Source organism: Oncorhynchus mykiss, chromosome 5 (assembly GCF_013265735.2).
Source record: "Oncorhynchus mykiss isolate Arlee chromosome 5, USDA_OmykA_1.1, whole genome shotgun sequence".
In the NCBI taxonomy this organism is placed as follows: Eukaryota; Metazoa; Chordata; class Actinopteri; order Salmoniformes; family Salmonidae; genus Oncorhynchus; species Oncorhynchus mykiss.
Window position 1 is genome coordinate 46,301,812 of NC_048569.1, and position 14,251 is coordinate 46,316,062.

Below are 14,251 nucleotides of genomic sequence, written 5' to 3' on the forward strand. Positions count from 1 at the left end.
TGATTTCCAAAATAGACTTTATATTGATGTTCAATGAGTTGCACATTTACATACACTTAACATATGTTCACAGTATTTCAATGGGGTATTCTTGGTGGGGATGCATTTTAAGTCATTCAAACAATTGTATTTCTCAGGGAAGTGCTCTTGCTTCAGTAATTCATTTAATGATGAAACAACATTTGAGCAATAACACATGCAAACTGCAATTGCAAACTATTTGCCTTGCACATTATACAGAAAAGCGTACGAAGCCATTTAAACAGCTAGCCCGGCGTTTCCCAAACCTGGTCCTCGGGACCCCAAGGAGTGCACATTTAGTTTTTTGCCCTAACCACTACACAGCTGATTTTGAATGATCCAAGCTTGATGATTATTTGAATTAGCTGTGTAGTGCTAGGGTAAAACCCAAACGTGCACTCCTTGGGGTCCTGAGGACCGAGTTTGGGAACCCCTGAGCCAGCCTGTGTTGAAATTTCTCTCATCAACAACCTAGTCAAACACTGTTAAAAGAAAACAGCTAACCTTTCACCCACACTCCAATAACACAGAGAGGTGTGTGGTCAGATGATAAACCCAGGCTAGGGCAGCTCTACCTCCACCATCCTGTTGCCCACTGCCCCAGTCTCAGCACAGACGCCCAATGTCATTCTTAGTGCAACCCTGGTTGCAGCACATGCCAGCTACGCCCAAGGAAAAGTTGCTCTTTCGCCTGTTGCGGCGTTGCCAATTGATGCTTGGGCTCCTGGCCAGCTCTCTGGCTCCCCCCACTCCTCCCAACACCGATGCATGATTCTGGAGCTCTTCACTGGGGTCAAGGTTGGCCGCGGACCCCCTATGGTATCCCACTCCACCCAGGAGTGAGAGGAGTTCAGCCAGGGAGGTGGGGGATGAGGAGGAGAGCTGGAGAGGGTGGTCTGCTACTGCGGCCTGGTCCAGACCATGAGGCCAGTTGAGTCTGCTGTCCTCGCCCTCTCGGACATCACTATGGGAGCGATCTGGAAGAGGTCAGAGCATAGGGAGGGGGAGGAGGGACAGTCAGTAGGGGTGAGTACACCTTTTGGTTGTCATCATCGAATCAAGATGAGCCGATAACTATCTGATCAAGTATTGTTGCTTCTATAGAAGGTTTTAAAATGTCTCCTATCTGCCGACTGCCTCTTCATTGTGACCAAATTCCCTCATCCCTCCCTGTATGCAAACTAATCCAACCTGCCTTGGGACCTTCCCTTATGACACAAGCTGTGTAAATCAACAGGAAAAAAAGCATACTTTTATACTCAATAGTTATACTCACATAATTACGGCCTACTTTTGTTACCCAACAATTTAATACTGGGCTTAACACTGTCCCGATAACCTCATCAGCTCATGCACTTTTTTTTTTATTCCAAATTATTTGTAATTGTGGAAGTGGCCTCGCTCATGCTTACAGAAAGCTATGCGCCTTTACGAATCAGTTTGGACATCTTCTGCACTTTATTGCTAGCTATTAGTCTGGAAAATGCTCAGAGATTCACAGAATTATATAAAGATTTTGCCTTAGCCTATACTAGACCTAAACAGTTCTCCCAAAGGAACAGAAATGTAACATGCTGGGAGAATGACTGTGGTTCCTTCCAAATCATTGATCAGTGTTAATTCCGAAACAGTCACTTTCACTCATCGAGGGTTGATAGACTGATATAGGCCTACTACAAATGTGTTGGGGATGATGTGATGGAGTCGCAGTAGAAGAGCACAGTGCCAGTGCCTGACAAGTGTATGGCAAGGTACATTACATGACCAAAGGTATGTGGACACCTGCCCCCTGTCTGTAATAAAGCCCTTTTGTGTGGGCCTATGATCTCCCAGGCCCACCCATGGCTGCGCCCCTGCCCAGTTATGTGAAATACATCATTAGGGCCTAATTTAATAATTTAAAGAAAACTCAATCAAATCGTTTTGTTGCATGTTGAGTTTATTTTCGTTCAGTATAAATACCACTTTTTTAATATCTGATAATAGCAACATTAATTAGGGCTCTGTTCAATCTGTAACGATGAAGAGTTACAATATTCCGCTATAGCCTATAAATGTAAAGGTAATTTCATAATGAACCGATATAAGTAAAGTCTACTGCTAAAGCGGGAACATAAATTTACATTTCAACCACGCTGCAAAGCTGCGTTTCCGAGATGCGGTTCGAATACAGCCCACAATACAAAAATGTTAATTAAACGGTCAGCATCTCCCATCATCCACAGCGCTGTCCAGAATGAACGGTGGGATCATGGGATGGCCACAATACTGCATCCAGCTCCAAATAAAAATGGGCTCTGGGTTATCCCATTCCTGCTACTATTGACCTTTAAGATGTTTTCAAATATTTTATGTTGCGCTGGCAGTGGACATGTGAACCCTTTTTCGTGTATTCGGAACGATATCTTCGTAAATGTCTTTCTATACGTGTTATCTAATTCCGATTGGACTATGGCATCCGACCACAGTGCCAGAAGGCACTTGGTTTCTATTGAAGACCATGATCTTAATTCTGGAGGATTTGTAGAGGTAACCTGTCGTTGTCCATACTTACTACCTCGACTGGCCGGTGTGATGTATTTTATGAGGGCGGGACAACCGTGAAATTGGCCACATTTATAGGCTATGCTTTTGTTGTCAGGATTTGTTTACACTTCGAGTATATCCTTACTATATGCGTCTTGGCTACCTCCGGAGGTGGTCAGAAAGATCTTATCAAAATCAGTTCACAATTAATATTTTGATTGTCTATCGGCACAATCAGAATGTGAACAAGAGAACAAGAGTATTTTAGAGCCAGGTATAAACGAGACTGGTGAGACACTCATTATTATTTTTAAATCTACACTTTAATGCATACAATGACAGTGAAAAACCCCCAAAATGCTGGGTTCTTTTTTAAAAATCAGAGGTTACTGCACGGACAGCTATCACGGTCAGAAACCGTGCAGAGTACATTGCAGGTCCACCGTACTAATAATTGAAAGCGCTCTTAACAACTTTTACATAGAAAATTACAAAATAATGTTGATTGCGTTTCAATTAGTATACTTCTCAGTAATCAGTCCAAAGGGGAACCATATTTCTACAGAGGAAAAAGCAGCGCTCACTATTTTCTAATTCTCCAACCAATAAACTGTCGGTGGTTCTGAAGTAGGCTATCACTATCACGCTGAAACGTCTCTCCATCGTTCTCTGGGACAGAATTGACCAAATGTACCAAAATCTTGATTGAATAGATGCGCCTTTCTTTCAAAAACCTAGACTGCAAATTTGGATTTTTAGACCATAGCTTGTTGTATCTTTTAAAATCGAAAATAAGACTTGAGTAGGCCCACCAACACGATTTAATGCGGTGCCCAAGTCACATGAGATTTACACAATACGTCTTACTGCAGCTGCGGAGAAAAGTACAAGTTTGACCAGTTCAACATCATCGACAAGTGTTTGCATGAATAACCTTAGATGTAGATACTTACCCAAATCTTCATCTAAGGACCGTTTCCAACGGGACCCGCCGCACGTGAAGATAACGGCTCTTATGAACTCTCTGCCGCACAGTTTCATCCCATTGTCTCGCGATAGGCTTTGAGTGCTTGTACACATTGACAAAGTACCAACACACACAAGGATGACAAAGGAAAGCTTTGGTAGCATTTTCAGTTTAGAGCTGGTTTCCTTGTGAGAGAGATGAACTAAAGTTACCCTACAGTGTGTGTGGTCCTGGTGCAGGTGTGTTCTGAGATGCTATGCTGTTCAGTGAGTCCACGTTCTCTTGTCAATGTAGACTTCAATAGGATGTCATTAGGTACCTCTCACTATCCCGTGATTCTTCTTGTGGTCTGTTTGCTACTGGTCCATCTTTTATAGTCACTAACCCCACACCATTACCATCCTGGGTGTGAGTCATATTACTCTACACTCCATCCACCTCCGCCTGATAACAACTCCCAACAATTGCACACAGGCTTGCAAGAGTGGCCCTGGAAGAAGTTTAGGGGTGGGGGTGCTTACATTTTTTGGTACTCTCATACACGATTAGTAAAGTCCTAGTGCACTACTTTTGTAAGAAAAAATATATATATCCCCCCCACAATTGTTTTTTTTGTACAACTTGAAATTCTGATTCATCAGGGGGTGCTGCAACACGCTCAGAACCCCTACTTCCCTAGCCGCGTGTGCATGCTCTCTCTCTCACACACAAAGAATGTGTAGAAAAGGATTCCAGACACACTTTAGATACATAATAATTAATGAATTCATGTTTGTTTTTTTATATATACATATTCTGGGTATAAGTCCTTTTATGTAGCAGAATTACAGTGAAATGTCACTGTTCAGATTTGGTGTTTGGAAACAGCTCAGAGCTATACACTCGACTGCTTCCAATCAAATCTTCATCTGCAGTAAATGATGACCGGTACTGTGATAGTGGAAATTGATATGATTTTTTTCTATTCCAGAAAGTAAACTTTGTCATGAGAAATATCCACATGGTCCTGCGTACAGACAATAATATTTTATTAGTAGTGTCGACTTCTTTTACACAACGTTTACAAACTTTTGACAGTAGTGCAGGGTTGAGTAGTGACTGCTTACCATACATCTTAGGCATTTGAAGTCCATTTTAATGTGGCCACAAATTCTAAGGCTAAAATGAAACAAACCCATTTTCCATTAACTATATATCTGAACACCACTGGTGTAGATAATTCTAAAACAAGGCAGATTTTGATCACAACAGTCATTCCTAGGTCAGCCCAATAAGTGTCCTATGTGCATGGCTGGCTGTGTAATTTCGTATTCATGTGCTATCGGAATGATCAGAAACGCTAAAATATCTAACTAGGTACTTGTATTTACAGAGTTTCCGATCATTTCGATAGCATGTGAAGACCTGATGAACGTTGATCTTAGGGACCGAGGAGCATCACTCACTCACTTCCAGGGGTGGAGATCAGAGGGGTGTGACGCTGGACAACACACCCATCATGACAGTGTCATTTCTCAAAGAGGGAGCCGAGGGCGGTCTTGGCTCTTCTTGCCTTCTCAATGCTCTCAAAGTTGGGCACACCGTGTGGAAGGTCCAATCGGTCGTGTTCTGAGACCATGATGCTCTCCGCCTCTCCTGGGGACCCACACAGGCAGGAAGTGACATCAAGCAAAGCAAAGAATACTTTATTGTTCATTTTCTTTTCAGATCACAGAAATTAGGTTATTGCTTTCATCCAAGACACTGATATCAAACTGTGGTGGTCTGCTGTGGGTATTGTTGAAATCACATCTACCCTATACTGTAGTAACTGACTACAGCAAGAATTTGGTTTTCCCACATTTAATGTATCTTTCAATTTATCTGAGGGTGGATATGCCTTGGAAGGTTTCTGGTTGGCTGAAAGAAAATCAAACCCAAGTATTTTTGTGAAGCAGTGAAGCTTTCGGAAGTGACTTTAAAAGCAGCCCTGGGTATCCAAATGGCTTTCTCCATACCTAATGAGCATGGAACCCAATAACCAATGTCCCAGAATGTTTGAAGTTTGACAGAGAGAAGTCGCACAAATCAAAGCAAGATCTGTCTTTTTCTTCTTAAGGTGATTTTTTTATCCTGAAATTAGGTGATTGACAACCCTGTCTCGGTGAAATCACTAACAGATGTGATTGTGAGCTAAAATACCCCTTTCACATTACCGAGCTGAGCTGTACTGCATTGACCTGGTTACGCATCCACGGTGAAAGGACAATGAAAATAAAATATGAGTTTTCAAAATATGTTTTGGGTCAGCTGTCTGTGCACATTCTAGAGGGAGAAGTACTTACCCCTCATTCGGTAGATTAGCGTTCCATACGCCATGTCCATCTGATAGGCCAGGACAAAACTGAGAGGCACGACAGGGGCAAAGAGAACAGGCTTCTTCTTCTTAATGGCACTGCAAGAGTGGGAGATAGTGGAACATTAGACTGTCACAGAGATAAACTAACAATTAAAAGGGAACTGCACCCGCCGGGCTACGTTTTTTGGCTTGCTCCTCAAGAAATGCTGGCAGGCCATGACAGAAGCCAAACGTGAGTTGGCTTAGGGGTGTGGTTTGATGTGGGTGTGTCCTTTCCACCACCAAGACACCCATCTGTCAGAACCTTGCCCGCAGCTGTTTCCCTACACTCAATCAAAACAAATATATCTCCTGCGGGTTGAGTTCAATAACTACAGGCTAGATGTATGGTGAGATGCCGGAGAAAACTTTGAATAGGCCAGTAGCCTACAGAGTAATACGAGAAGAATGCAATTGCCGAACTTATCTAGATATTCTGAACTGTTTTTCTGATAACTTTCAAATGTAACAGGTTCATGTAGTATAAGCAACCTTTTACATCATACCATAGAAGCAGTGTCATGCTAATATAACAATGTGCACCTTTGTCATTCCCAGCCGATACAGATAATGTGCTTATCGTCATTTTGTCTGGTGGTAATGGGGCCACCTTGGCCAACATGTCAGTGGTCATACCTTCCTGGGTGGTGTCCCATATACAACAGGAGTTCCATGATCCTGGTGCAGAATACACAGGGTTTCTCCCTCCCCATTTTGACTGATACCATTCAATTCAATAATAAAAGAAGACGATACAAGTAAAAGTTGTCTAGTAAAATGTTTATGCCGAGTGCCAGGTCTCTCCATTCAAAGACATCAGTATCAAGTCAGTCTGGACTTCATCACATCTTGCAAGTCTCCATGTGCTGGCTCCCTACATGTTTCTGTGAACAAACACAGTCACTGTTCTTATTACCAATGGCAGTTTGGGAGCGGTCGAAATTTACCCAATTGTTACCCGGGGGAAAATGGGGGAGGGTTTAGTATAATTTATTTAGTCCAGAGGGTAATTTAATTTGTAATAGATTAAATGTCATATTGCTCAGTGTTTGAGAATGAGTTGCTTATTATATCTCGATGTGTGCCCGATATTGCCCCCCATCCCTAATTCTCTACTGGGCACGCAATATCAAGTGCTCCTAGTGTGATCTCAATCAAATGATCCAAAGCCTGTACAATAGGCCTAGGCTATACAAAGAGCATGCTTGGAGAAGCACATGGCAAAGTTATATTTCTAAGATAATGTACTTCAAGTTTTTGTGCTGCTGGTATGGTGTATACTAAACTAGGCTACATTGCATTACACACTGCAATGGATAGGCTAACCCAATTATAAGCCCTGGCCTGCCCTGCTCTTGCTGATGTAAACCCTTTTGTGCTGCCTAACCAATAGCTGTGCTGTGTCCGGTGGCACTTCAGCAGGCGAGTCTCAAACGTGTCTCCCGGAATTTATTTTATTTTATTTGTCCCAGAAATGCAATACCTGTGCCTGCGGACTAGGCCAACTGATGTCCTGTTCAGTTTGAGAGGCCGAAAATGAGGAGGACCGGAGGTAAGCTTGCTACTGCTATAATTGATTTGAATAAAAACATTGCCCATAATGAAGCTATTTATCAGTTACTGACCTCGCAATAAGCAATAGTTGAGTAACTTACATTACTATGGAGCGGTAGCCGCGAAGCCGGACAGCGCATGTGTGCTGAAAGTAGGCTAATTCGAGGCAGGCCTTAGTTTAAACAGTTGTCATTTTAATTTGACTTGAAATTAAATGTTTGACAGACAAAATTATAGTCCACTATCCGTAGATTTTGTCAGCAAATTCCTTCAGCCACCATGCACTCCTTAAATATCAGTGTCAGTGAAGGGCTTGGTGTGTTTAAGTTAAAACCAGGGCTCGAATTGTGAGGGTATTGTGGTTTTGTTCAAGAAAATGGCTAAAAGCATAGGCCTAACCCTTGTTAGCTTGTAGAAAAAACATTTATGGACCTGATTATATAAAGTGATCTATAACACCTTAGTATGCAATGCTTTATGCTAGAAGCAAGCGGCAAAATGCCAGACTCCGATGCATATGGGACATCTTTGGTTTGACATTCAGAGGCTGCGCAGCAACCTTCTATAGCCGAGAAGACAAAAAATGCACTTTGCTTTGGAAGTAATGTGTGATTTTGTCACTCAATTGATGTCCAACATTTCAACAGGCTATTAAACAACATACTAAACTCTAAATCAGTCAGGAGCAAGCCAGGTAGCCTAATTATTTAGGCTATATTATTATTTCGAGGCTATTGCCTGCCATTTTAAGAAATTGTGAAGCATTTGTGACACTACAGCACGTGTCAAACTCATTCCACGGAGTGTCTGCGGGTTTTCGCTCCACTAGGTCACTAATTAGTAAGGAACTCCCCTCACCTGGTTGTATAAGTCTTAATTAAGTGGGGGAGAGAGAAAAAAAAACCTGCAGACAACCAGCCCTCGGTGGAATGAGTTTGACACCCCTGCACTACAGGCTAGAAGGAACGCTCAGCATTTCGACAACACAACAGCATCCCTATACATTTCATATTTAGACTGTATTAAAATACATTTTACAAAATTATTACTTAGAATTAAATAATAATGAAATGAAAAATGCTTACTAGGCTATACAGTGCCTTTTTGAATTCACTTTTAGAAACAAGTTTGGACAGTCTTTGGTTTGAGGATTATGCGGTGAGCTATGCATGCCTAGTTTGTTAATTTAGCCTAGCATATGCTCTTATACTCCCATACCCTTATCACACGCAACACAACAATATCATGGAATAAAATCGATTATTTAAAAAAGGATAGTTAAGTTACAAGCGCATATAGGCCTACTGGATTATATGTGGCCGCTATGTTAAAAAAACTAATGGCTTTTTCGCAAATTCATTGATAATCAGATACTTCAGTTGTAACTGGTTCTGTTGCACTACATCTTTACAGTTGATAGACAACTTTAGCACTGTTCCAAGCTTAAGACTATCCTCATTTTAAACAATTGCCTGTATAGAAATCTCCGGTGTTGTAGCATGCGCTCACTTGTGCTCTGTTGTGGTATTAAAAAGAGTCTGCTTGCTTCTAGTCATGTAAAATGACCTAGAATTGCATGAAATGCGTTTATAAAATTAGTTTTTTTCTTTGGACTTTTCACCCCTGCATTTGTCTGCGGTGGTCTGCGAATCCACAACCTTCTGGCTACTTGTAATGCTTACTAAACTGCATATCTTTTTAATTTCACCTTTATTTAACCAAGTAGGCTAGTTGAGAACAAGTTCTCATTTACAACTGACCTGGCCAAGATAAAGCATAGCAGTGTGAACAGACAACAACACAGAGTTACACATGGAGTAAACAATAAACAAGTCAATAACACAGTAGAAAAAAAGAGTATATACATTGTGTGCAAAAAGCATGAGGAGGTAGGCGAATAATTACAATTTTGCAGATTAACACTGGAGTGATAAATGATCAGATGGTCATGTGCAGGTAGAGATACTGGTGTGCAAAAGAACAGAAAAGTAAATAAATAAAAAGAGTATGGGGATGAGGTAGGTAAATTGGGTGGGCTATTTACCGATGGACTATGTACAGCTGCAGCGATCGGTTAGCTGCTCAGATAGCAGATGTTTGAAGTTGGTGAGGGAGATAAGTCTCCAACTTCAGCTATTTTTGCAACTCGTTCCAGTCACAGGCAGCAGAGAACTGGAAGGAAAGGCGGCCAAATGAGGTGTTGGCTTTAGGGATGATCAGTGGCTATGATCTGTCCTAGGAGTGAGGGTAAACAGTAGGCATACTCTCGGCCATCCACGTTATGTTTTTATTATTATTTTGGGTACAGGGGAGGGTCACTTTTTTCTTCAAGCATTTAGGGAGGGTAAGATTCTTCAAATAGCCACCCTTTGCCTTGATGAACTTCTTGCACACTCTTGGCATGCTCTCAACCAACTTCACCTGGAATGCATTTCCAACAGTCTTGAACGAGTTCCCACATATGCTGAGCACTTGTTAGCTACTTTTCCTTCACTCTGCGGTCCGACTTATCCCAAACCATCTCAATTTAGTTGAGGTCAGGGGATTGTGGAGGCCAGGTCATCTGATGCAGCAATCCATCACTCTCCTTCTTGGTCAAATAGCCCTTACACAGTCTGGAGGTGTGTTGGGTCATTGTCCTGTTGAAAAACAAATGATAGTCCCACCAAGCGCAAACCACTTGGAATGAGGTATCGCTGCAGAATGCTGTGGTAGCCATGCTGGTTAAATTGGCCTTGAATTATTTGATCTGTATTGTAGGTTAAGGGCTTGTAGAGTTGAAGTCGGAAGTTTACATACACCTTAGCCAAGTACATTTGAACTCCACAATTCCTGACATTTAATCCTAGTAAAAATTCCCTCTCTTAGGTCAGTTAGGATCACCACTTTATTTTAAGAATGTGAAATGTCAGACTAATAGTAGAGTGATTTATTTCAGCTTTTATTTCTTAATTCACATTCCCAGTGGGTCAGAAGTTTACATACACTCAATTAGTATTTGGTAGCATTGCCTTTAAATTGTTTAACTTGGGTCAAATGTTTCTGGTAGCTTTCCACAACAAGTTAGGTGAATTTTGGCCCGTTCCTCCTGACAGAGCTGGTGTAACTGAGTCAGGTTTGTAGGCCTCCTTGCTCGCACACGCTTGTTCAGTTTTGCCCACAAATTGTCTATAGGATTGAGGTCAGGGCTTCGTGATGGCCACTCCAATACCTTGACTTTGTTGCCATTTTGCCACAACTTTTGAAGTATGCTTGTGGTGGTCATTGTCTATTTGGAAGACCCATTTGCGACCAAGCTTTAACTTCCTGACTGATATCTTGAGATGTTGCTTCAATATATCCACGTAATTTTCTGTCTCATGATGCTATCTATTTGGTTTACTGCACCAGTCCCTCCTGCAGCAAAGCACCCCCACAACATGATGCTGCCACCCCCAATCTTCACGGTTGGGATGGTGTTCTTCGGCTTGTAAGCCTCCCCTTTTTCCTCTAAACATAACGATGGTCATTGTGGCCAAACAGTTCAATTTTTGTTTCATCAGACCAGAGGACATTTCCCCAAAAAGTACTATCTTTGTCCCCATGTGCAGTTGCAAACCGTAGTCTGGCTTTTTCACATTTTGGAGCAGTGGCTTCTTCCTTGCTGAGCGTCGATATAGGACAAATTTTACTGTGGATATACAGTGGGGCAAAACAAGTATTTAGTCAGCCACCAATTGTGCAAGTTCTCCCACTTGCAGGTCTACAATTTTGTTTCTGGTGTCCTTTGACAGCTCTTTGGTCTTGGCCATAGTGGAGTTTGGAGTGTGACTGTTTGAGGTTGTGGACAGGTGTCTTTTATACTGATAACAAATTCAAACAGGTGCCATTATATTAACAGGTAACGAGCGGAGGACAGAGGAGCCTCTTAAAGAAGTTACAGGTCTGTGAGAGCCAGAAATCTTGCTTGTTTGTAGGTGACCAAATACTTATTTTCCACCATAATTTGCAAATAAATTCATAAAAAATCCTACAATGTGATTTTCTGGATTTTTTCCCCCTAATTTTGTCTGTCATAGTTGAAGTGTACCTATGATAAATTACAGGCCTCATCTTTTTAAGTGGGAGAACTTGCGTGGCTGACTAAATACTTTTTTGCCCCACTGTAGATACTTTTGTACCCGTTTCCTCCATTATCTTCACAAGGTCCTTTGCTGTTGTTCTGGGATTGATTTGCACTGAGCGGTATGATGGCTGAGTGGTCCCATGGAGTTTATACTTGTGTACAATTGTTCGTACAAATGAACGTGGTACCTTCAGGCACTTGGAAATTGCTCCCAAAGACGAACCAGACTTGGAGGTCTACTAGGTCTTGGCAGATGTCTTTTGATTTTCCCATGATGTCAAGCAAAGAGGCACTGAGTTTGAAGGTAGGCCTTGAAATACATCTACAGGTACACCTCCAATTGACTCAAATGATGTCAGTTAGCGTATCAGAAGTTTCTAAATCCATGACATAATTTTCCAAGCTGTTTAAAAGGCACAGTCAACTTAGTGTATGTAAACTTCTGACCCACTGGACTTGTGATACAGTGAATTATAAGTGAAATAATCTGTCTGTAAACAATTGTTGGAAAAATTACTTGTGTAATGCATAAAGTAGATGTCCAAACAGACTTGCCAAAACTATAGTTTGTTAACAAGAAATTTGTGGAGTTGTTAAACGAGTTTTAATGACTCCAACTGTATATTTTGATCATTATCACTGTCATCACTAGCATAGCTGACGATAGATACCCTAAACAGCACTTCATGATGACAAAAGTGAGTGCTACTGATAGTAGCACTGATAGTTATTTTAATCAGTTAACTGCTTTCTTGGATACAGGAACAATGGTGGCCATCTTGAAGCATTTGGGGACAGCAGCATTATGTCTGTAAACACTCCAGCCAGCTGGTCTGCGCATGCTCTGAGGAAGCGGCTAGGGATGCCGTCTGGGCCGGGAGCCTTGCGAGGGTTAACAAACTTAAAATGTCTCACTCACGTCAGCCACGGAGAAAGAGAGCCCACAGTCCTTGGCAGCGGGCCGTGTCGGTGGCATTCTGTTATCCTCAAAGCGGGCGAAGGTGTTTAGCTTGTCTGGAAGCAAGACGTCAGTGTCCGCGGTGTGGCTGGTTTTCCCTTCGTAGTCTATGATTGTCTGTAGACCCTGCCACATACGTCTCGTGTCTGAGCCGTTGGATTGCGACTCCACTTTGACTATACTGACATTTTGCCTGTTTTGATTGCCTTACGGAGGGGAATAACTACTGTTTGTATTCGGCCATATTCCCAGTCACCTTACCATGGTTAAATGCGGTGGTTCATGCTTTGTTTTGCTCGAATGCTGCTATCTTTCCACAGTTTATTGATTCGGCTAGGTTTTAATAGTCACAGTGGGTACAACATTTCCTATACACTTCCTGATGATATCAGTCACCGTATCAGTGTATTCGTCAAAGTTATTCTCGGAGGCTACCCGGAACATTTCTCAGTCCGCGTGATCAAAACAATCATCAAGCATGGATTCCGATTGGTCAGACCAGTGTTGAACAGTCCTTAGCACAGGTACTTCCGGTTTGAGTTTATGCCTATAAGGAAGGGAGGAGCAAAATGGAGTCGTAATCAGATTTGCCAGGGGGAGCGCCTTGTAGGCATCCCGGAAGATGGAGTAGCAGTGGTCCAATGTTTTAGCAGCGCGAGTACTACAGTCAATGTGTTGATAGAAATTTGGTAGCATTTTCCTCTAATTTGCTTTCAGCCTCAGAATTTGTGGTTTCCAGTTTGCATAAAGTCCAGTGAAGTTCGAAGGTCATCGTTGTATCGGCTTAAGGGGGAATAATAATATACTCGGAAGCGGTGGATGATGTGTGCACCTCCTGAGTCGGACTGGAAGTCCACTCCTAATACCTCTTCTCCGCCGGCGGTGTTTTGGGTCAGCCTCTGGAATAAGTTAAATTGCCTTGGGGGATGCGAACAAAGGATCTGATTCGGGATGCTAGTGAGTTACCGCCACGCTGATATCCAAAAGTTCTTCCAGGCTGTATGTAATAACACAAAAAAAAATCTGGGCTAATAATGTAAGAAATAATACATTTAAAAAAAACATACTGCAAAGTTGCCTAGGGGCTAGAAGTATGGCTTCCCCATCTATCGCCGCCATTTTCTCAAACCACTAGATGTTCATTTTTGCAACGAGGGGGCACACAGTTTAGCTGACATTATCAACATTGGCCAAGGCTTAAAGCCTGCATACACACAAACTCACTTCCTTGACAACAGCTCTGCTCTGTGAAGCGCAAGAAGAATGAATGCACTGACTTCTGCAGTGGCCGTATTGCAATAAATGCTGTACGGCCACTGCAGACGTCGGATTGACGATGCAATGCCTTTTACGTTGATGATGGCCAAAGACAGATCAACAAATACTTAGAACAATCATTGATATGCTCAAACAAATTATATTGCTTTACACAACATGATAGGCGGCATTGTATATGACTCGTGTGTTTTGACAAAGAACATATCTGCCATCTACATCAACCTGCATGTGAATAACAGGTCATGAACTGCATACAACACAGCCTTGACACAGCTGTAAATAAAACAGTGTTGTTGCTTTAAAGGCCACTGCACTTCACATCATTCAGTTACCCCCTGACCCTTTAGATCAGTGAGCCTCTCACACCTAACATGTAGGAAATGCAGCAACTCGGGTCTGCAAGCTGTGGCAGCAGCAGTGCGCCGTTGTACGTTTCTGAGAATCAAACCATCTATTAACACTTCA

The 14,251-nt window shown here is 42.1% G+C and overlaps 1 protein-coding gene across 2 annotated transcripts in view; it reads right to left on the reverse strand.

The window, feature by feature from the left end:
* Positions 1–14,251, reverse strand: part of LOC110523954 (plasminogen receptor (KT)) — a 20,707-nt gene continuing 6,456 nt past the window's right edge. The window contains exons 3-5 of one of the 2 annotated variants that reach the window (XM_021603122.2): positions 5,839–5,948; positions 3,501–5,149; positions 1–998 (exon numbers count right to left, since the gene is read on the reverse strand). In XM_021603122.2, coding sequence (XP_021458797.1) covers positions 628–998; positions 3,501–3,678 — 549 coding nt within the window. In that variant the 5' untranslated portion in view covers positions 3,679–5,149; positions 5,839–5,948 and the 3' untranslated portion in view covers positions 1–627. Of the gene's footprint in view, positions 999–3,500; positions 5,150–5,838; positions 5,949–14,251 lie in introns of those variants that run through there. The other variant, XM_021603123.2, reaches the window with a different exon arrangement.